General features: G+C 49.9%; 1 protein-coding gene across 2 annotated transcripts in view; it reads left to right on the forward strand.

Moving 5' to 3' along the window:
- Positions 1 to 7342: 7342 nt before the first annotated feature.
- The window catches only part of LOC144509049 (GTP-binding protein 1-like), a 32893-nt gene continuing 19997 nt past the window's right edge, over positions 7343 to 20238 (forward strand). For both annotated transcript variants that reach the window (XM_078237334.1, XM_078237335.1), the window contains exons 1-5: positions 7343 to 8093; positions 13837 to 13948; positions 14381 to 14561; positions 15642 to 15990; positions 19514 to 19637. In XM_078237334.1, the coding sequence (XP_078093460.1) occupies positions 7821 to 8093; positions 13837 to 13948; positions 14381 to 14561; positions 15642 to 15990; positions 19514 to 19637 (1039 nt within the window). In that variant the 5' untranslated portion in view covers positions 7343 to 7820. The remainder of the gene's footprint in view (positions 8094 to 13836; positions 13949 to 14380; positions 14562 to 15641; positions 15991 to 19513; positions 19638 to 20238) is intronic.

Here is a 20238-nt window from a genome sequence, read left to right on the forward strand (position 1 = left end):
ATTCTTCCCCCCACCACCCCGTGTCCCCCTCTACAAACTCTCGCTGGATTCACCCAGTGCACCAAACCCAGGCTCATCCAGTGCCACCCAGCCCAGGCTCACCCACCCAGTGCCACCCACCCCAAGCTCACCCAGTGCCACCCACCCCAGGCTCACCCAGTGCCACCCACCCCAAGCTCACCCAGTGCCACCCACCCCAAGCTCACCCACCCCAGGCTCACCCAGTGCCACCCACCCAAGCTCACCCAGTGCCACCCACCCCAGGCTCACCCAGTGCCACCCACCCAGTGCCACCCACCCCAGGCTCACCCAGTGCCACCCACCCCAGGCTCACCCAGTGCCACCCACCCCAGGCTCACCCAGTGCCACCCACCCAGGATCTCTCCCCAGTCAGTGAACAAACTCCTTGCTGCTCGAAGCCGCCTCCAGCCGCGCCGCCCGCCCGGTGCCGCGAACCCTCTCCCGCGGAGGAAGCCACCGCTCAGCCCGCTCGTCTCCGGCCACCAGCTGCGCACTACGTCACCCGTTCTCTACGTCATCTGCGCACTACGTCGCCCGCGCACTACGTCATCTGTGTACCACGTCACCGATCACCTGCTCACAACGTAACATGCGCACTACGCCACGCGCCCACACGTCACCCGAACGGGCGGGCGTCGTGACGTCAGGCGCCCAACGTCCAAACCCGGTCGTGCGTAAAACGTCATCAGGCGAATCCGCTGGCCCCGCCCTTTCCCGGGGTGTTGCCAACCCTCCCGGATTGGCCGGGAGTCTCCAGGATTGGAGTGGGAAAGAGATCCTTAGGAGTGGAGTTGTCAGGCTATTTAAAAAAGTTATCTTTTACACTTTCTCTGGAAACCTGATCATTAATTATATAAGTAATGGAAATGGGGCTAAATAACTATTTGCCTATATTTGGTCTGTACTGGATGGAAGTTTAGAAGGATGAGGAGGGATTTCATTGAAACCTAGAGAATGCTGAAAGGCCTGGATAGAGTGGAGGTGGGGAAGATCTGGTCACCCTATTATAGGAAGGATATTATTAAACTAGAAAGAGTGCAGAAGAGATTTACTAGGATGCTACCGGGACTTGATGGTTTGGGTTATAAGGAGAGGCTGGATAGACTGGGACTTTTTTCTCTGGAGTGTAGGAGGCGTAGGGATAGGGGTCTATAAAATAATGAGGGGCACAGATCAGCTAGATAGTCAATATCTTTTCCCAAAGGTAGGGGAGTCTAAAACCAGAGGGCATAGGTTTAAGGTGAGAGGGGAGAGATACAAAAGGGTCCAGAGGGGCAATTGTTTCACACAGAGGGTGGTGAGTGTCTGGAATGAGCTGCCAGAGGTAGTATTAAAGGCGGGTACAATTTTGTCTTTTAAAAAGCATTTAGACAGTTACATGGGTAAGATGGGTATAAAGGGATATGGGCCAAATGCGGGAAATTGGGACTAGCTTCGAGGTTTAAAAAAAAGGCGGCATGGACAAGTTGGGCTGAAGGGCCTGTTTTCATGATGTAAACCTCTATTACTCGATAAGATGTTTCCATAGGGCTGAGAAACCTTGATGGGCCGGATGGCCTAATTCTGCTTTTGTACCTAATGGGCTTTTGTATAACAGCATCTACACAGGAACATAGGAACTAGGAGCAGAAGTCGTCAAGTTCAGCCCTTCGAGCCTGCTCCGCCATTCAATCAGATCATGGCTGTTCTCTCCCTGGTCTCAAATCCACCTCCCCACCTGTTCCCCATATCCCCTTATCCCTTTTTTATTAGAAATATATCTATCTCCTTCTTGAAACCATTCAATGATCCACCGCGCTATGGGGGCTGTGAAGTTCCACAAATTCACCCTCTGCGAGAAGTAGTTCCTCCTCATCTCAGTTTTAAATCTACCGCCTCTCAACCTATACCCTGTGACCTCTTGTTCGAGATTGCCCCACAAGGGGAACCATTTGGTCTACATTTACTTTATCGATCCCTTTTAGAATTTTATATATCTCAATCAGATCCCCTCTATTGGGATTTAATGCATGTTGGCATGGTGAGGTAGGTCAGCATGAGGATGGCTCAGTCTGCCTCAGTGACAGGAACATCAGCACCGGTCATTTGGAAGCAAGGGGTCACATGATGAACTCTCCAAGAACCAGACTTGGCAGCCCAATCTCCCCCCATCCTTTGACTGACTTTATTTAGCTTGGAGCAGAGGAGTGGCACTGGATTGCTGCAATGACAATGGGACAAATCTGTCTCTTTATAATCCCCAGACAAGCATGTAAGTGCATTAGTGAGAGAATGCTGCACTGTCAGAGGGATTAGATCAAAGAATCGTAGAATCCCTACAGTGCAGAAAGAGGCCATTCAGCCCATCGAGTCTGCACCGACTCTCCAACAAAGTATCTTACCCAGACCTCTCCCTGCCCTATCCCTGTAGCCCCATGTATTTACTCCACTAATTCCCCCTAAGGATGTGGAAAAGATTGAAAGGGTGCAGAGGAGATTTACAAGGATGTTGCCTGGATTGAGTGGCATGCCTTATGAGGATAGGCTGAGGGAGCTCGGTCTTTTCTCCTTGGAGAGACGTAGGATGAGAGGAGACCTAATAGAGGTATATAAGATGTTGAGGGGCATAGATCGGGTGGACTCTCAGAGGCTTTTTCCCAGGGTGGAAATGGCTGCTGCGAGAGGACACAGGTTTAAGGTGCTGGGGGTTAGGTACAGGGGAAATGTTAGGGGGAAGTTTTTCACACAGAGGGTGGTGGACGAGTGGAATCGGCTGCCGTCAGTGGTGGTGGAGGCAAACTCAATAGGGTCCTTTAAGCGACTCCTGGATGAGTACATGGGACTTAATAGGATGGAGGGTTATAGGTAGGCCTAAAAGGTAGGGATATGTTCGGCACAACTTGTGGGGCCGAAGGGCCTGTTTTGTGCTGTAGTTTTTCTATGTTTCTAACCTACACATCTCGGGATACTAAGGGGCAATCCCACTAACCTACACATCTTTGGAGTGTGGGAAGAAATCGGAGCACCCGGAGGAAACCCCTGATGACACGGGAGATGTCCTCCTGGGTGTATGTAAAAGTTCCCATGGCGCTACTCTGAGAGATGAGCAGGGCAGCTCTCATTGTCCAGGGCTAATATTCATCCCTCAACTAATGTCAGCAGAGTTACATATATGACCGCTGACACCTTGCTGTTTGTGAGATCTGGCTACACACAAATTGTGGAGATGCCGGCGTTGGACTGGGGTAAACACAGTAAGAAGTTTAACAACACCAGGTTAAAGTCCAACAGGTTTATTTGGTAGCAAAAGCCACACAAGCTTTCGGAGCTCTAAGCCCCTTCTTCAGGTGAGTGGGAATTCTGTTCACAAACAGAGCATATAAAGACACAAACTCAATTTACATGAATAATGGTTGGAATGCGAATACTTACAACGATTCAAGTCTTTAAGAAACAAAACAATGTGAGTGGAGAGAGCATCAAGACAGGCTAAAAAGATGTGTATTGTCTCCAGACAAGACAGCCAGTGAAACTCTGCAGGTCTAGGCAACTGTGGGGGTTACAAATAGTGTGACATGAACCCAATATCCCGGTTGAGGCCGTCCTCGTGTGTGCGGAACTTGGCTATCAGTTTCTGCTCAGCGACTCTGCGCTGTCGTGTGTCGCGAAGGCCGCCTTGGAGAACGCTTACCCGAATATCAGAGGCCGAATGCCCGTGACCGCTGAAGTGCTCCCCAACAGGAAGAAATTACACACAAATTGTCATGTTTTCTACATTACAACTGTAGCTACACGACAAAAGGACTTCATTGCCTGTGAAGTGTTTTGAGATGTACCGTGTACAAGGAGGCACTAAATAAATGCAATTATTTCTTTTATTTTTGCTGCAAAGGGGCAATCACTCTCACCTTTGAAATTCAGCTCTTTTGGACACGGGGGATGATTCCATGGCTTCTTGTTGAGTAAATACCAGGAGATTTTTTACATCCACCCGAAAGAGTGGATGGGCCTAGGTTTAACACCTCCTCTGAAAAACAGCGCCTCCAACAGAGCAGCAGTTCCGCAGTATTCCGCCAGTGACAGCCTTGCGGCTTGCCCTCATGTTGTGGAGGGACTTGAATCTGGAATTTGAAGGCAGAATTTCTACAAACTAAACCAAGGCAGCATTTTGACCAAGCATGGCATCAAGGAGCCTGCGTACTAACCTGCGGATCAATGGAAAAGAGGGAGAAAAACCTCACCACTGGTCGAAGCCAAAATTAGAACAAAGGAAATGGGTGGCACAGTGGTTAGCACTGCTGCCTCACGGTGCCAGGGACCCGGGTTCGATTCCAGCCTTTGGTGACTATGCGGAGTATACATGTTCTCCCCGTGTCTGCGTGGGTTTCCTCCCACAATGCAAAGATGTACCCAATGGGCTGAATGGCCTCTACTGCACTGTAGTGATTCTATGATTCTAAGAGATTGGAACTTTTACGCTCACTTTCTGACTCTCCAAAGCCTGTTTTTCATCTAAAAGGCAGTCAGGAGTGTGATGGTATAATCATCACTTGCCTGGATGAGTCAAATTCCAACAACACTCAAAAGGCTGGACAACATCTAGGACAAAGCAGCCTGACCCATCACCTTCAAACTTGCACTCCCTCCAGAACTGGTGCACAGTGGCAGCAATATCTTCTCACAGCCGCTTAGGGATGAGCAACAAATATTGATCTTCTCAGCAACACTCATTTCCATGACAGAATTTTAAAAAATTGACAAGATGCACTGCAGCAACTCTCCAAGGCTCCTTCCAAATGTATTTGATTTGATTTATTATTGTCACACGTATTAACATACAGTGAAAAGTATTGTTTCTTGCGCGCTATACAGACAAAGCATACCGTTCATAGAGAAGGAAAGGAGAGAGTGCAGAATGTAGTGTTACAGTCATAGCTAGGGTGTAGAGGAAGATCAACTTAATGAAAGGTCAGTACATTCAAAAGTCTGATGGCAGCAGGGAAGAAGCTGTTCTTGTATTGGTTGGTGCGTGTCCTCAGACTTTTTTATCTTTTTCCCGACAGAAGAAGGTGGAAGGGAGAACATCTGGGGTGCGTGGGGCCCTTAATTATGCTGGCTGCTTTTCCGAGGCAGCGGGAAGTGTAGACAGAGTCAGTGGACGGGAGGCTGGTTTGCCTGATGGACTGGGCTATGTTCACAACCCTTTGCATTTTCATGCGGTCTTGGGCAGAACAGGAGCCATACCAAGCAACCGGAAAAAATGCTTTCTATGGTGCATCTGTAAAGGTTGGTGAGAGTCGTAGCTGACATGCCAAATTTCCTTAATCTTCTGAGAAAGTAGAGGTGTTGATGGGCTTTCTTAACTATAGTGTCAGCATGGGGGGACCAGGACAGGTAGTTGGTGATCTGGACACCTAAAAACTTGAAGCTCTCAACCCTTTCTACTTCGTCCCCGTTGATGTAGACAGGGGCATGTTCTCCTTTACACTTCCTGAAGTCGATGACAATCTCCTTAGTTTTGTTGACATTGAGGGAGAGATTATTGTTGCCACACCAGTTCACCAGATTCTCTGTCTCATTCCTGTACTCTGTCTTGCCATTGTTTGAGATCCGACCCACTATGGTAATGTCGTCAGCATGTATACCCTCTACCATCTAGAAGGACAAGGGCAGCAAAACACCACCACCCGCAAGTTCTCCTCGAAGTCACTCACAACCCTCACTTGGAAATATATCACTGTTACTTCACTGTCGCTGGGTCAAAATCATGGAACTGTATTAGAAAGGGTGCAAAGGAAGTTCACCAGGATGCTGCCTGGGCTGAAGTGTTTCAGTTACGAAGAGAAGCTGGTTATGCTAGGGTTGTTTTCCTCTGAGCAGAGAAAGCTGAGGGGGGACCTGATTGAGGTGTTCAAAATTAGGGACATAGATAGGCAGGGTAGATCGGAAGAAACCTTTCCCTTTAGTAGAGGGGTCAATAAGGTCAATAACCAGGGGCAGGAGATTTAGAAGGGACTTGAGGAAAAGCTTTTTCACCCAGAGGGTGATGGGAGTCTGGAACTCACTGCCTGAAAGGGTGGGAGAGGCAGGAACCCTCACAACATTGAAGAAGCATTCAGATGAGCATTTGAAACACCGTAGCATACAATACTACAGACCAAGTGCTGGAAAATGGAATTAGAATAGATAGGTGCATGATGGCCAGCACAGACATGATGGACTGAAGGACCTCCTCCTGTGTTGTAAAACTCTATGACTCATAGAATCTCTAGAGTGCAGAAGGAGGCCATTCGGCCCATCGAGTCTGCACCAACAACAATCCCACCCAGACCCTATCCCTGTAACCCCACATATTTACCCTAGCTAGTTTCCCCTGACACTGAGGGTCAACTTAGCATGGCCGGTCCACCTAACCTGCACGTCTTTCGGACTGTGGGAGAAAACCGGAGCACCCGGAGGAAACCCATGCAAACACACGGGGAGAACATGCAGACTCCACACAGACAGTGACCCAAGCCGGGATTGAACCAGAGTCCCTGGCGCTGTGAGGCATGATGTGGAGATGCCAGCGTTGGACTGGGGTAAACACAGTAAGAGTTTTAACAACACCAGGTTAAAGTCCAACAGGTTTATTTGGTAGCAAATGCCATTAGCTTTCGGAGCCCTGCTCCTTCATCAGATGGAGTGGATATCTGCTCTATCTGAGGAAGGAGCAGGGCTCCGAAAGCTAATGGCATTTGCTACCAAATGAACCTGTTGGACTTTAACCTGGTGTTGTTAAAACTCTTGCTGTGAGGCAGCAGTGCTAACCTCATAGCACTGTGGGTGTACCTACACCCCATGGACTGCATTGGTTTAAGAGGCAGCTCACCACCACCTTCTCAAGGGGCAATTGGGGGAATGGGCAATAAATGTTGGCCTGGCCAGCGAGGCCCAGATGCCAGGAGAAGATATCTAAATGCAAGTTGTTGTTGTTATAGATTTCAATTTGTTTCATCAGAACAATTTGAGGAGAATTAGCTAATTGGTGGAAGGTCAGAGTTCATCCTTGCAGCCAGGTTGCATCAGGGGGCGGGAGGATAGGGGCCGCGATCCTGATTGGCCAGAGTGGCTGATTGACGTGGCGCTCCGGTCCACTTACTGGTGGATCGGCACGTCAATCAGAGAGGACACGTGACTGCCGGAGGTCCCGCCTGCTGTGCGCTCCCATTGGTCTAGCGAGCCGTCAATCACCGGCTCCACGGGCCGCGATTGGTTAGTCCTGGCAGGGTCCCCGCCCCCCCTGCCCCGAAGCAGGTTTGCCCGGGATAAATGATCGTCCCGTTAGCAAATACCTCAGTGGGGAAGGTGTCGCACAGCGCCATTTAAATCGGTTATTCAGCCCGGGAGGGAGGGGTAAAAAATATTTTTGGGGGGGGGAAAAGGAAAAAAAATAAAAACAGACGCGGCTCTCAAGCCAATGTTTGTAAATAGAGGCGGGGAAGGGGAGACTTGAAACTGGTGCCTGAGGTGGAGTGGGGACTTGAAACAGCCCCCTGAGGGGAGTGGAGCGTGCCGGGGGTCTTGAAACCATCCGCAGTGTGGAGCGGGGGTCTTGAAACTGCGCTGTGTGGACTGGGGAGGGGGGTCTTGAAACCGTCGGCGGCGGCGGCGGCGGCGGCGGCGGGGGGGGGTTTGAAACCGTTCGCTGTGGTGGGGGGGTCTTGAAACCGCCGGCAGTGCCGGCCCGGGTTTTTTAATCGGCAGCTTTTTATTGCCTTTAAGGGGGCTTTAAAGGCGCCAGCGCCGCAGGCCCCGCCCCCTCCCGGATAGGCCCCCGGATGATGGCGGCGGCGCCGGTGGTGGTGATGGCGGGCGGGCCCGGAGCCGGAGCGGCGCTGGGAGCCGGGCCTCCCCCCTCCTGCTCGCCAGCGGCCGCCAGGCGCAGCTCGGCGTCGGCCTCCCCCAGCGGCGAGTCGCCGCGCTCGGGCAGCCCGATCACCGCCGGGACTGGGCCTGGAGCCGGGGACTTTCCCAGCATCTTCGCCCCGGAGCTGGATGGAGAGGCCGGTGGGAATGTGAACGGAGAACTGGAACCGGACCTGGCCTCCAAGGTGAGGGGGGAGGGGAACGGGGGCAACGGCCAGTGACCCGGGGCGGGGACATGGGGGCGGGGCTTGTTGCTGGGGGCATAATTGGGGGAGGGTTGTTGCTGGGGGCATAATTGGGGGAGGGTTGTTGCTGGGGGCATAATTGGGGGGGTGTTGCTGGGGGCATAATTGGGGGGGTGTTACTGGGGGCATAATTGGGGGGGGTGTTGCTGGGGGCATAATTGGGGGGGGTGTTGCTGGGGGCATAATTGGGGGGGTGTTGCTGGGGGCATAATTGGGGGGGTGTTGCTGGGGGCATAATTGGGGGGGTGTTGCTGGGGGCATAATTGGGGGGTGTTGCTGGGGGCATAATTGGGGGGGTGTTGCTGGGGGCATAATTGGGGGGGTGTTGCTGGGGGCATAATTGGGGGGGTGTTGCTGGGGGCATAATTGGGGGGGTGTTGCTGGGGGCATAATTGGGGGGGTGTTGCTGGGGGCATAATTGGGGGGGTGTTGCTGGGGGCATAATTGGGGGGGGTGTTGCTGGGGGCATAATTGGGGGGGTGTTGCTGGGGGCATAATTGGGGGGGTGTTGCTGGGGGCATAATTGGGGGGGTGTTGCTGGGGGCATAATTGGGGGGGTGTTGCTGGGGGCATAATTGGGGGGGTGTTGCTGGGGGCATAATTGGGGGGGTGTTGCTGGGGGCATAATTGGGGGGGTGTTGCTGGGGGCATAATTGGGGGGGTGTTGCTGGGGGCATAATTGGGGGGGTGTTGCTGGGGGCATAATTGGGGGGGTGTTGCTGGGGGCATAATTGGGGGGGTGTTGCTGGGGGCATAATTGGGGGGGTGTTGCTGGGGGCATAATTGGGGGGGTGTTGCTGGGGGCATAATTGGGGGGGTGTTGCTGGGGGCATAATTGGGGGGGGTGTTGCTGGGGGCATAATTGGGGGGGGTGTTGCTGGGGGCATAATTGGGGGGGGTGTTGCTGGGGGCATAATTGGGGGGGTGTTGCTGGGGGCATAATTGGGGGGGTGTTGCTGGGGGCATAATTGGGGGGGTGTTGCTGGGGGCATAATTGGGGGGGTGTTGCTGGGGGCATAATTGGGGGGGTGTTGCTGGGGGGGGTTGTAGGGAGTGTGTGTGAAGGAAGGTGCTGGGGGTTAGGAGTGTGTGGGGGGCTGGTCTAGAAGGGGGCATGGTTAGGTAACATTGTGTGTAACTGGGGTGAGGTGTGTATGGGAAAGGTAGGTGGGCATGGGGGACACAGGGTAAGAAGAACCTTGGGTGGAATGGGGGAGATACCAGTGCAGTCTTGGGGAGTTTACACGTTTGGGGGGGGGGGGGGGGCAGGGGGGGTGGGGTGGAAATAGGACCAGACATTGGGACCGTGGTTTCAAATCCCTTCACCCAATCTCTCTCAACCATGACAAGTGGGATGGCACATTGGGTAGCACTGCTACCTCACAGTGCCAGGGACCCGAGTTCGATTCCTGGCTTGGGTCACTGTCTGTGCAGAGTCTGCGCGTTCTCCCCGTGTCTGCGTGGGTTTCCTCCGGTTTCCTCCCACACTCCAAAGATGTGCTGGTTAAGTGCATTGGCCGTGCTAAATTCTTCCTCAGTGTACTCGAAGAGGTGCTGGAGTGTGGCGACTAGGGGATTTTCACAGTAACTTCATTGCAGTATTAATGTAAGCCTACTTGTGACATAAATAAACTTTATTTTTACTTTGTGTTGCCTTTAAAGGTTGCAAAAAATTGTTTTGTTTCTTCGCGTTTGGAAGGTTGAGGAAAATCTGATTGAGATGTTTGTAATCGCAGATATTCCCCATGGTAGGAATGTGGGAAGATCAGAGTAATAAACTAAAAAAATTGTATTTCTATAGAACCTTTCATTAGTCTGGGATGTCCCTATGCAATTTACAGCCAATAAAATATTTCTGAATTGTTTATTTAAAAAACAAACTCCTAAAATTGATCTGCCATTCAGGAGTGAAACAGAAAGCACTTTGTTTCTCACAGGAATGGGAATTGCAGTTTACAAACTTGAGATTGATAGCTCTTTGAAATAAAACCACAAGAAAATGGGAATATTCGGGTCAAATGGCAACTGATGACAGGAACTAGATCATAGAATCCTACAGTGCTGAAGGAGACCACTCAGCCCATTGAGTCTGCACCAACCGCAATCCCACCCAATCTCTATGCCCATAACCCCATGCATCTAGAGAGGTTTACAGCATGGAAACAGGCCTTCGGCCCAACTTGTCCATGCCACCCTTTTTTTTTTAAAACCCCCAAAGCTAATCCCAATTGCCTGCATTTGGCCCATATCCCTCTATACCCATGTAACTATCTAAATGCTTTTTAAAAGATAAAATTGTACCCGCCTCTACTACTACCACCTCTGGCAGCTTGTTCCAGACATTCACCACCCTCTGTGTGAAAACATTGCCCCTCTGGACACTTTTGTATGTCTCCCCCTAGCTAGTCCCCCTGATGCTAAGGGACAATTTAGCATGGCCAATCCACCTAGCCCGCACATCTTTGGACTGTGGGAGGAAACCCATGCAGACACAGGGAGAATGTGCAAACTACACACACACACACACACACACACACACACACACACACACACACTAACCCAAGCTGGGAATTGAACCCAGGTCCCTGGCGCTGAGAGGCAGCAGTGCTAACCACTGTGCTGCCCAGCTTGAACTGTTTTCTTTCACATCTCCAGCCAACATGGTGTTCTGCTTTTTCATTGATGGGACTATGGGCCAGTGGTGAGTAAACAGTGCAGTGCAGTTTATCCTTGATTCACTGAATGGCAGAAAGGATTTGAGGGGCTGAATGGCCTTCTCCTGTTGTGCTGCATTCTCCCCCAGTGCTGTCACTCAGCGCTAACTGGGTGGCATTGGCACTTACTGATTGGATGCATCCCAGAAGCTTTGAGTTGCACTGTAAATGCAGACTGAATCTGGACTGATACCCTGGCCTGAAGTAACACTGGATCAATTTTGGAAAGTAATTTCTGTATTGTACAATTTAGTATCAAAGCTGAAGTCAGTAGGAACTGGGGAATGCGCTTTCTGGCTGGAGTCATTCATATCAAGAAGCTAGATGGTTTTGTCTGTTGAAGGGATATCATTGCTGGAGCTTCTCAGTGCAGTGCAATAGGAACACCGCTGCCTTTTCAAGTTACACACACCCTGACTCTCGCCCTTGCTTCACTGTTGCTGGATCAATCCTGGCACTCGCCTCCCATAGTGCTGTGGAACTACCTTCTGTATCACACCAACTGTATTGGTTCAATATGACAACACTCACCACTGCCTCCAAAGGCAATTGGGAATGGGCAATAAATACTTGCCTTTCCAACAACACCCACACCTCCAGGAACAAATAAAAACAAAATCACTGCTGTGTCCACGTAATCTGTGTTTAAATTACGCAATTTCTTTTTGTCTCACCTTTACAAAGATGAGAGGTCCCAAGGTGCAAACCTTCTGCAAATTTAGTAGGAAATTGGGGAAATCCACTTGTGCACAGTAAGATTCCGCCACTGAACAATCATCTCTTCTGCCGTTGGTTGGCACTGCCATGCACGCTTAATGATGTTGACCTGAGCAGTGAGCATAAATCCTGAGATTAGATTGTGGCATCAAATACAGGAGTACCCTGGCTGCTTGTAAATTAAAGAACTGTGTAAGCTCATGATGTGGAGTTGTCGGCGTTGGACTGGGGTGGACACAGTACGAAGTCTCACAACACCAGGTTAAAGTCCAACAGGCTTATTTGATAGCACGAGCTTTTGGAGCGCTGCTCCCTGATCAGGCACTCACCTGATGGAGTGCTGCTCCGAAAGCTTGTGCTACCAAATAAACCTGTTGGACTTTAACCTGGTGTCGTGAGACTTCTTACTGTGTAAGGTCATTAAAGGGACTGATTAAAAATTGACCTTGCTCACCGTGGGAAACTTGCAAATGCCAGGTGCATGGAGGACAGATCTGTTGCCCAACATAACGTAGGGATGTATTCAATGGCGCAATGGTTAGCGCTGCTGCGTCAGGTACCCAGGTTAGATTCCTGGCTTAGGTCACTGTCTGTGTGGAGTTTGTACGTTCTCCCCGTGTCTGCGTGGGTTTCCTCTGGGTGCTCCGGTTTCCTCCCACAGTCCAAAGATGTGCAGGTTAGGTGGATTGGCCGTGCTAAATTGCCCCTTAGTGTCAGGGGGACTTGCTAGGGTAAATACATGGGGTTATGGGGATGGGGCCTGGGTGGGATTGTGGTTGGTGCAGACTCGATGAGCCAAATGGCCTCCATCTGCACTGTAGGATTCTACAACTCTGACTCTAAAAACCAATTTTAAATGTTTGCAAACTGGGCTGAAGTGTTTTTAATACTGGGCTGAGTGTGACGGATAAACTGTAGTCTCATTTAAAAAACAGAGAATTTTGCAATTGCATACTGAATATAGCAACGGTACCACAACTTTAAACAGGACGTGTGTGACAGCTAAATAGTGGAATTAATCCGACAGATGCACTAATTACAATGAAGTACTTTGGAGGGGACGGTAGTCACAACAAAAGCAAACAACCCTGCGACTGAATTCAGTTGCATTAACACAAGTGATAGTAGGTTCAGAGTTAATGTGAGGGGCGAGAATGAAATTGGTAACATATGACCACAGTGGCAGTGAGGGTAGGTCCTACATTTGTGTATTGTGCCTTTTGTGTCACGCTATTGTGTGATACACAATGACTTGTTTGATGTGCAATGATTGGGGTGTGTGCAAACAAACCTGATATCCTCGCACTGGTTAAAGTTGAATCCTAGATTTGTGTGCAGTAATCACTATTTTTTAAAAAAGAAAATGACGGGCATACAATTTGTGTTTAACCCTTAAGTGCTGAAGGTGATACTCAAAACATTGACTTCCTTGGGTATCCTGAATCTTTTCAGCTTTGTCCCTTGATTTTCCAGTGTTTGCTGATTTGATCTTTTATCAGTGAGAGTCCATGCAAATCATAGAATCCCTACAGTGCAGAAGGAGGCCATTCGGCCCATCGAGCCTGCACCAACCACAATCCCACCCAGGCCCTCTCCCTACAACCCCATGTATTCACCCTGCTAATCCACACACACACACCCCCCCCCCCCCCCAGGACACTAAAGGGCAATTTACCACAACCGATCAACCTAACCCTCACATCAATTGTCTTCACTTGGATTGTACCTGAAATTCCCAAGTAGCATTTTTTTTAATTATAAAAAAAAGCTCCTCTGCCATCTTGCCTCGGCTGCGACACTGCTTCATAGAATCCGACAGCAAAATATGAGATTGAAACTTTTTACCAGGGGTGGCACGGCGGTTAGGACTGCTGCCTCTCAGCGCCAGGGACCCGGGGTTCAATTCCCGCCTTGGGTCTGTGTGGGGTTTGCACATTCTCCCCGTGTCTGCATGGGTTTCCTCCCACAGTCTGAAAGACGTGCACTGGTTAGGGTGCATCGGCCATGCTAAATTCTCCTTCAGTGTACCCGAACAGGCGCCAGAGCGTGGTGACTAGGGGAATTTCACAGTAACTTCATTGCAGTGTTAATGTAAGCCTACTTGTAACTCTAATAAGATAAACTTTAAAAAAAATAAGCTTTACACATTTCCAAGTCTGATCATTGGCAAATCTACTTTGCTTTGTCTGATTTTTGCCGAGTGTTTTCAGGCAGTCCTGTAATCTCCACTGATCTTGTTGCCTTTTTTTTAGTTTGTGTTGGTGAGTCCGAGTTCGGAGCAGTATGACTGCCTGCTGAAGCAGTTGCGAGAGCGTATGGATGAGGGTTGTGGGGAGACCATCTACGTAATCGGACAAGGATCAGGTAAAGTCTGTCTGCTTCTAGATAAATATTATTTTTACCATCAATTTTACTGCGGCTTGTTCCCTTGGGTGGAAAGATTTCCCTCCCTGCTCCTTATTTTCAAATAGTCTCCACCTGACCATGCTGAACACCGGTCAAATTTTATCAGTCCTTTCGTGACCTTTAACGCAGTTTGCAATTCCAAATGAATTAGGTTAGAAGACACAATAAGAAGTCTCACAACACCAGGGTTAAAGTCCAACAGGTTTATTTTGTAGCACGAGCTTTCGGAGCGCTGCTCCTTCGGAGCAGATAAACCAAATAAACCTGCTGGACTTTAACCTGGTGTTGTGAGACTTCTTAACTGTGCCTATCCCAGTCCAACGCCGGCAACTCCACATCAGGGCTATAAGATGACTGCTCCGTTTTAATCCTCGTGCGTTCTCGTTCCAGACGGCAAGAAGTACGGGCTGAATGATGATGACATTGAAGCATCTGTGGCCACTGTCAAGAGTCTGGCCGAGCAGATCTACTCTGACCTGATTCTTCTTCGCGAGCGTCAGGAGGCGGGAGGGAAGGTGGCTGACTACCTGGTGCGGAAGCGAGTTGGGGAGAATGACTTCTTGGAGGTCAGGTGAGGAAGCGGAGGCGCCAGAATTTTAAACTGGGAAGCTTCAACAGGTCAGCCACCTCCTCTCGCAGGAATGAGAATCATCGATGTTTCTTTTTGTTGTTTAGGAGGTGGGGAAAGTTGAGTGTTCCTGTTTCTCCTCCTTTCCTGAAGGCGTTGACTTTCTAGCGGGTCAGTTACTTTCTTGTATCTTGCCCGATTGACCAATCTTTGTGCGTGAGCCTGGAGTATGAGCGTCATTAGGCTGTTCAACCAGGGTCCTGACGGGGGCGGCACAGTGGTTAGCACTGCTGCCTCACAGTGCCAGGGACCCGGATTCGGTTGCTGGCTTCTGTCACTGACTGTGTGGAGTTTGCACGGTCTCCCCGTGTCTGCGTGGGTTTCCCCCCACAGTGTGAAAGACATGCTGGTTAGGGTGCATTGGCCGTGCTAAATTCTCCCTCAGTGTACCCGAACAGGCACCGGAGTGTGGCGACTAGGGGATTTTCACGCTAACTTCATTGCAGTGTTAATGTAAGCCTACTTGTGATAATAGATGAACTTAACCTAATAGTCGCAATCTACAACATGGCAATGGCTGTTAATTGTATCAATTGAGGTTAAGTACATAGAGATGGAGGACATTAGATAAATGATCGGTTGAGCACCCACAAGGAGACACTTATTGACAGACAAGTGGAGTCGGGGATATATACCTGCAATGTTTCACTCTGAATAAATCTGTTCCAAGTAAAGACTAGCTCTGGTTTCTTCCTTCATGAACTGGCCATCAGGAATGTAACAGGCTCGCATTCCCAATCTAGTATTTTTTCTTTAGCCACTTCCTCTTGCTATCTAGCCCGTCTACGCTGAGGTGACAACACACCGGAGGCTAAATGGGAACTGGGATACATTGAGTTTTGGGGAATATGTTTTAGACTGAAATGAGTTAACTCTATGTATGTCTCCTTTAATGACAGAACTGGGAGGTTCCTGCTTGCAGCAGCTTACAGACAATGAGTGCTCCCTGTCCAATGCTTCTTTTCAGCTAGTCTTGTCGTCTGCAACCACTGGTGTTAATCCCCCCTCTCTCTCCCTTGGCAGGGTGGCAGTGGTAGGCAACGTGGATGCCGGTAAGAGCACATTGCTGGGTGTTCTGACGCACGGTGAACTGGACAACGGCCGAGGGTTTGCGCGGCAGAAACTTTTCCGTCACAAACACGAGGTTGAATCTGGGCGGACGAGCAGTGTTGGCAATGACATTCTAGGCTTTGACAGCACCGGGGACGTTGTCAACAAACCAGACAGTCACGGGGGTGGACTGGACTGGACCAAAATCTGTGAGAAATCTACCAAAGTCATCACCTTCATCGACCTGGCAGGACATGAGAAATACCTGAAGACAACCGTGTTTGGAATGACAGGACATCTACCGGACTTCTGCATGTTGATGGTAAGAATAAAAAGATTTGCTTTTATAAAGCATCACTTGCTACCTGGAGGCATAGAAACATAGATGCTAGAAGCAGGAGGAGGCCATTCGGCCCTTCGAGCCTGCACCGCCATTCATCATGATCATGGCTGATCGTCCAACTCAATAGCCTAATCCTGCTTTCTCCCCATAACCTTTGATCCCATTCACCCCAAGTGCTATATCCAGCCGCCTCTTGAAAACATTCAATGTTTTGGCATCAACTACTTCCTGTGGTGATGAATTCCACAGGCTCACCACTCTTTGGGTGAAGAAATGTCTCCTCATCTCCGTCCTAAATGGTCTACCCTGAATCCTCAGACTGTAACCCCTGGTTCTGGACTCCCCCCACCATCGGGAACATCCTCCCTGCATCTACCCTGTCTAGTCCTGTTAGAATTTTATAAGTCCCTATGAGATCCCTCCTCATTCGTCTGAACTCCAGTGAAAACAATCCTAACCTAGTCAATCTCTCCTCATACATCAGTCCCGCCATCCCCGGAATCAGCATCCCAAAGGACGTTGCGGCTAATGAAGTCAGTGGCGGAGAAGTGGGAGGCATTCGAGGAAGAGGTAAGAGAGAGTTCAGAAGGAGTATGTCCCCAGAAAGAAAAAAAATACTCGAGGGACTGCAATGAAGTTACTGCGAAAATCCCCTAGTCTCCACACTCCGGCGCCTGTTCGGATACATTGAGGGAGAATTTAGCACGGCCAATGTACCTAACATTCTCCACATGTCTGCGTGGGTTTCCTCTGGGTGCTCTGGTTTCCTCCCACAGTCTGAAAGACGTGCTGGTTAGGTGCATTGGCCGTGCTAAATTCTCCCTCAATGTACCCGAACAGGCGCCGGAGTGTGGAGACTAGGGGATTTTCACAGTAACTTCATTGCAGTCCCTCAAGTATTTTTTTTCTTTCTGGGGACATACTCCTTCTGAACTCTCTCTTACCTCTTCCTCGAATGCCTCCCACTTCTCCGCCACTGACTTCCCTTCCAGTAGCTGTTCCCGTCCGCTGTTGGTGCGGAACATTGTGGAGGTGTCCCTGCTTTAGAAAATAGTGCTGTGAAATCTCGCTGTCCATTTCCAAGAGGCCGATTGCCTGGGCTTACTGCTACTTCTGAAAGGCTGCAGGTATGAAGGTGCAGGGCACTCTCTCTCTGCATTGCAAGTATCACTCCAGATGATGCACTCGAGCCTCTGGAGCCTGATTTGAGCCAACACTTTTCTGAATTCTCGTGAACCAGTTACTTGCTTAGCCACACTTGCACTAAATGCCCAAAAGAGCTTCAGTTGTTCTGGACTGCATCCTTTTTGCTGGCTTTCCCCGCTCCCCACCATCGGACACTGACTGACGCGCTGTTGAAGTTCGGCTCTGAGTGTTTGGTGCTCTCTCAACCTCCCCAGATTTGAGACCTGGTGCTCGGCTCTGGGGGGGGGGCGAAACGCCTGATACTGAAGTGTGTGCTGTTCAAACAGGGTTTGTCTGCCTCTCTCAATCAGGCACCTTTGCTGGTTTTTCACTGTAGACCAGGTGCAAAAGCCAGCTACAGGCCATCCATCTGCTGCTGAAACTGCGTTTAACTTTCAATGTGATGCTGTGCTTAAGGTACACACTGGAGCTTCTGTGCAGCCTGCGCACTCTATTATATAAACAAGGGCCTGTATGGGAAGGGAGTCTCCCAGCAACACCTGATCAGGTGGCTTTTATTACCAGTTGTTCCCTCTATGGGTGGAGATGGTGGATCATAGAAACTAGAGGCCATTCAGCCCTTCAAACCTGCTCCGCCATTCATTTTGATCATGGCTGATCATCGAATTCAATATCCTGATTTTCCCCCCCCCCCCTTCCCTCCCATATCCCTTGATCTCTTTAGTCCCAAGAGCTATATCTAATTTCTTCTTGAAATCACACAACGTTTTGGCCTCAACTACTTTTCTGTGGGAGTGAATTCCACACATTCACCACCCTCTGGGTGAAGAAATTTCTCCTCGGTTCTAAAAAGTTTACCCCTTATTCGGACAACACGGTGGCACAGTATTTAGCACTGCTGCCTCACAGCGCCAGGGATCGATTCCCGGCTAGGGTCACTGTCTGTGCAGAGTCTGCACGTTCTCCCCGTGTCTGCGTGGGTTTCCTCCCACAGTCTGAAAGACATGCTGGTTGGGGTGTATTGGCCGTGCTAAATTCTCCCTCAGTGTACCTGAACAGGCGCCGGAGTGTGGAGACTAGGGGATTTTCACAGTAACTTCATTGCAGTGTTAATGTAAGCCTACTTGTGACACTAATAAATATCCTCAAACTGACCCCTAGTTCTGGACTCCCCCCACCATCGGGAACATTCTTTCTGAATCTACCCTGTCTAACCCTGTTAGAATTTTATAAGTTTCTATGAGATCCCCTCTCACTCTTCTAAACTCCAGTGAACATAATCCTAACCGACTTAGTCTCTTCTCATATGACAGACCTGCCATCCCAGGAATCGGCCGGCCAGTGTGGTCGGGTTTTGCCTCTATCAGCTTGTGTCGTCAATGTGTTTGAAAAGATGGAGCCTGATGGTCACGATTCGGAAACGAGTGCCAATAGTATCCTCTCCCCCTCCCAAAATCCAAATCAAATTGAAAGCTTTGTGCCAAGTCCAATGTTTAAAACCTGCTGGTGTCTGATGCTGCTTACCGAATCCAGTCCCCTTCCCCAGAAAGCACCCTCTGCTTCGGCAGGCTGAGGGCCTGGGGGGGAGCACTGGGGGCTTTGGATGGAAACATTAGCAAAGTTAGATGATTTCACCAAACTAAAGCAGGGACTGCAGTGGTTTACCACCACCACCTCCACGGTGGCACAGTGGGTTAGCACTGCTGCCTCACGGCACCAGGGACCCGGGTTCGATTCCCGGCCTCGGGTCACTCTGCGGAGTCTGCACATTCTCCCTGTGTTTGCGTGGGTTTCCTCCGGGTGCTATGGTTTCCACCCACGCTCCAAAGGTGTGCGGGCTAGATGGATTGGCCATGTTAAATTGCCCCTTAGTGTAGGGGACTCGCTTGGGTAAATGCATAACGTTATGGGCATAGGGCCTGGGTGGGATTGTGGTCGGTGCAGAGTTGTTGGGCCGAATGGCTTCCTTCTGTACTGTAGAGCTCTATGATTCTAGTGATGGGCAGCAAATGCTGGCCTGGCCAGCGATGTGCACATCCAGTAAATTAATTTTTAACAGTGGTTACCGACAGTTTGAAGCGCACCGGGGCCCAATCCCCTGCCATAGAGGTGATGGAATTCAGTCACGGGAGCCCTGATGGTCAACCAGAGATTAAAAATAGCCGAGCATGCATTTCTACAGAGCTTTTCACGAGCTGCAAGTGTCCCAAAGCCCGTCACTGCCGACTAAGGTACTTTATTGTGATGGGGATCTGTACAAAAGCGAGTAGCAACTTCAGTATTTCCGTTCCGCTGTTTGTCAGCTCTCTCCTCTCTCTCTCTCTCTGGATAAACTGTTTTTTTTTCCCCCCCATAGGTCGGTAGTAATGCTGGAATTGTGGGAATGACCAAAGAGCACCTGGGACTTGCACTGGCCCTCAATGTTCCCGTGTTTGTTGTGGTGACAAAGATCGACATGTGTCCAGCTAACATCCTACAGGGTAAGAGGGGGAAACGCAAGATTGCTGTTTGGTTTTGGTTTATAAACACTTTGAGGGTCGTTTTTGAAGCCACCTGCAACAGGTGTAGACAGGTGTGGCTTCTGTTTTGTATGCATCCAGCGAACATTGACAGAGGAGAGGAGCAGTGGCACAGTGGGTTAGCACTGCTGCCTCACAGCGCCGAGGACCTGGGTTCGATTCCCGGCTTGGGTCACTGCCTGTGCGGAGTCTGCACATTCTCCCCGTGTCTGCGTGGGTTTGCTCCGGTTTCCTCCCACAGTCAGAAAGACGTGCTGGTTAGGTGCATTGGCTGTGCTAAATTCTCCCTCGGTGTACCCAAACAGGCGCTGGAGTGTGGCGACTAGGGGGATTTTCACAGTAACTTTTTTGCGGTGTTAATGTAAACCTACTTGTGACACTAATGAATAAAATAAATCTCCTCAAACTATGACCCCTAGTTCTGGACTTCCCCACCATCGGAAACATTCTTTCTGAATCTACCCTGTCTAACCCTGTTAGAATTTTATAAGTTTCTATGAGATCCCCTCTCACTCTTCTAAACTCCAGTGAATGGAACCCTAACCAATTTAGCACTGCTGCC

Source organism: Mustelus asterias, chromosome 21, assembly GCF_964213995.1.
Source record: "Mustelus asterias chromosome 21, sMusAst1.hap1.1, whole genome shotgun sequence".
In the NCBI taxonomy this organism is placed as follows: Eukaryota; Metazoa; Chordata; class Chondrichthyes; order Carcharhiniformes; family Triakidae; genus Mustelus; species Mustelus asterias.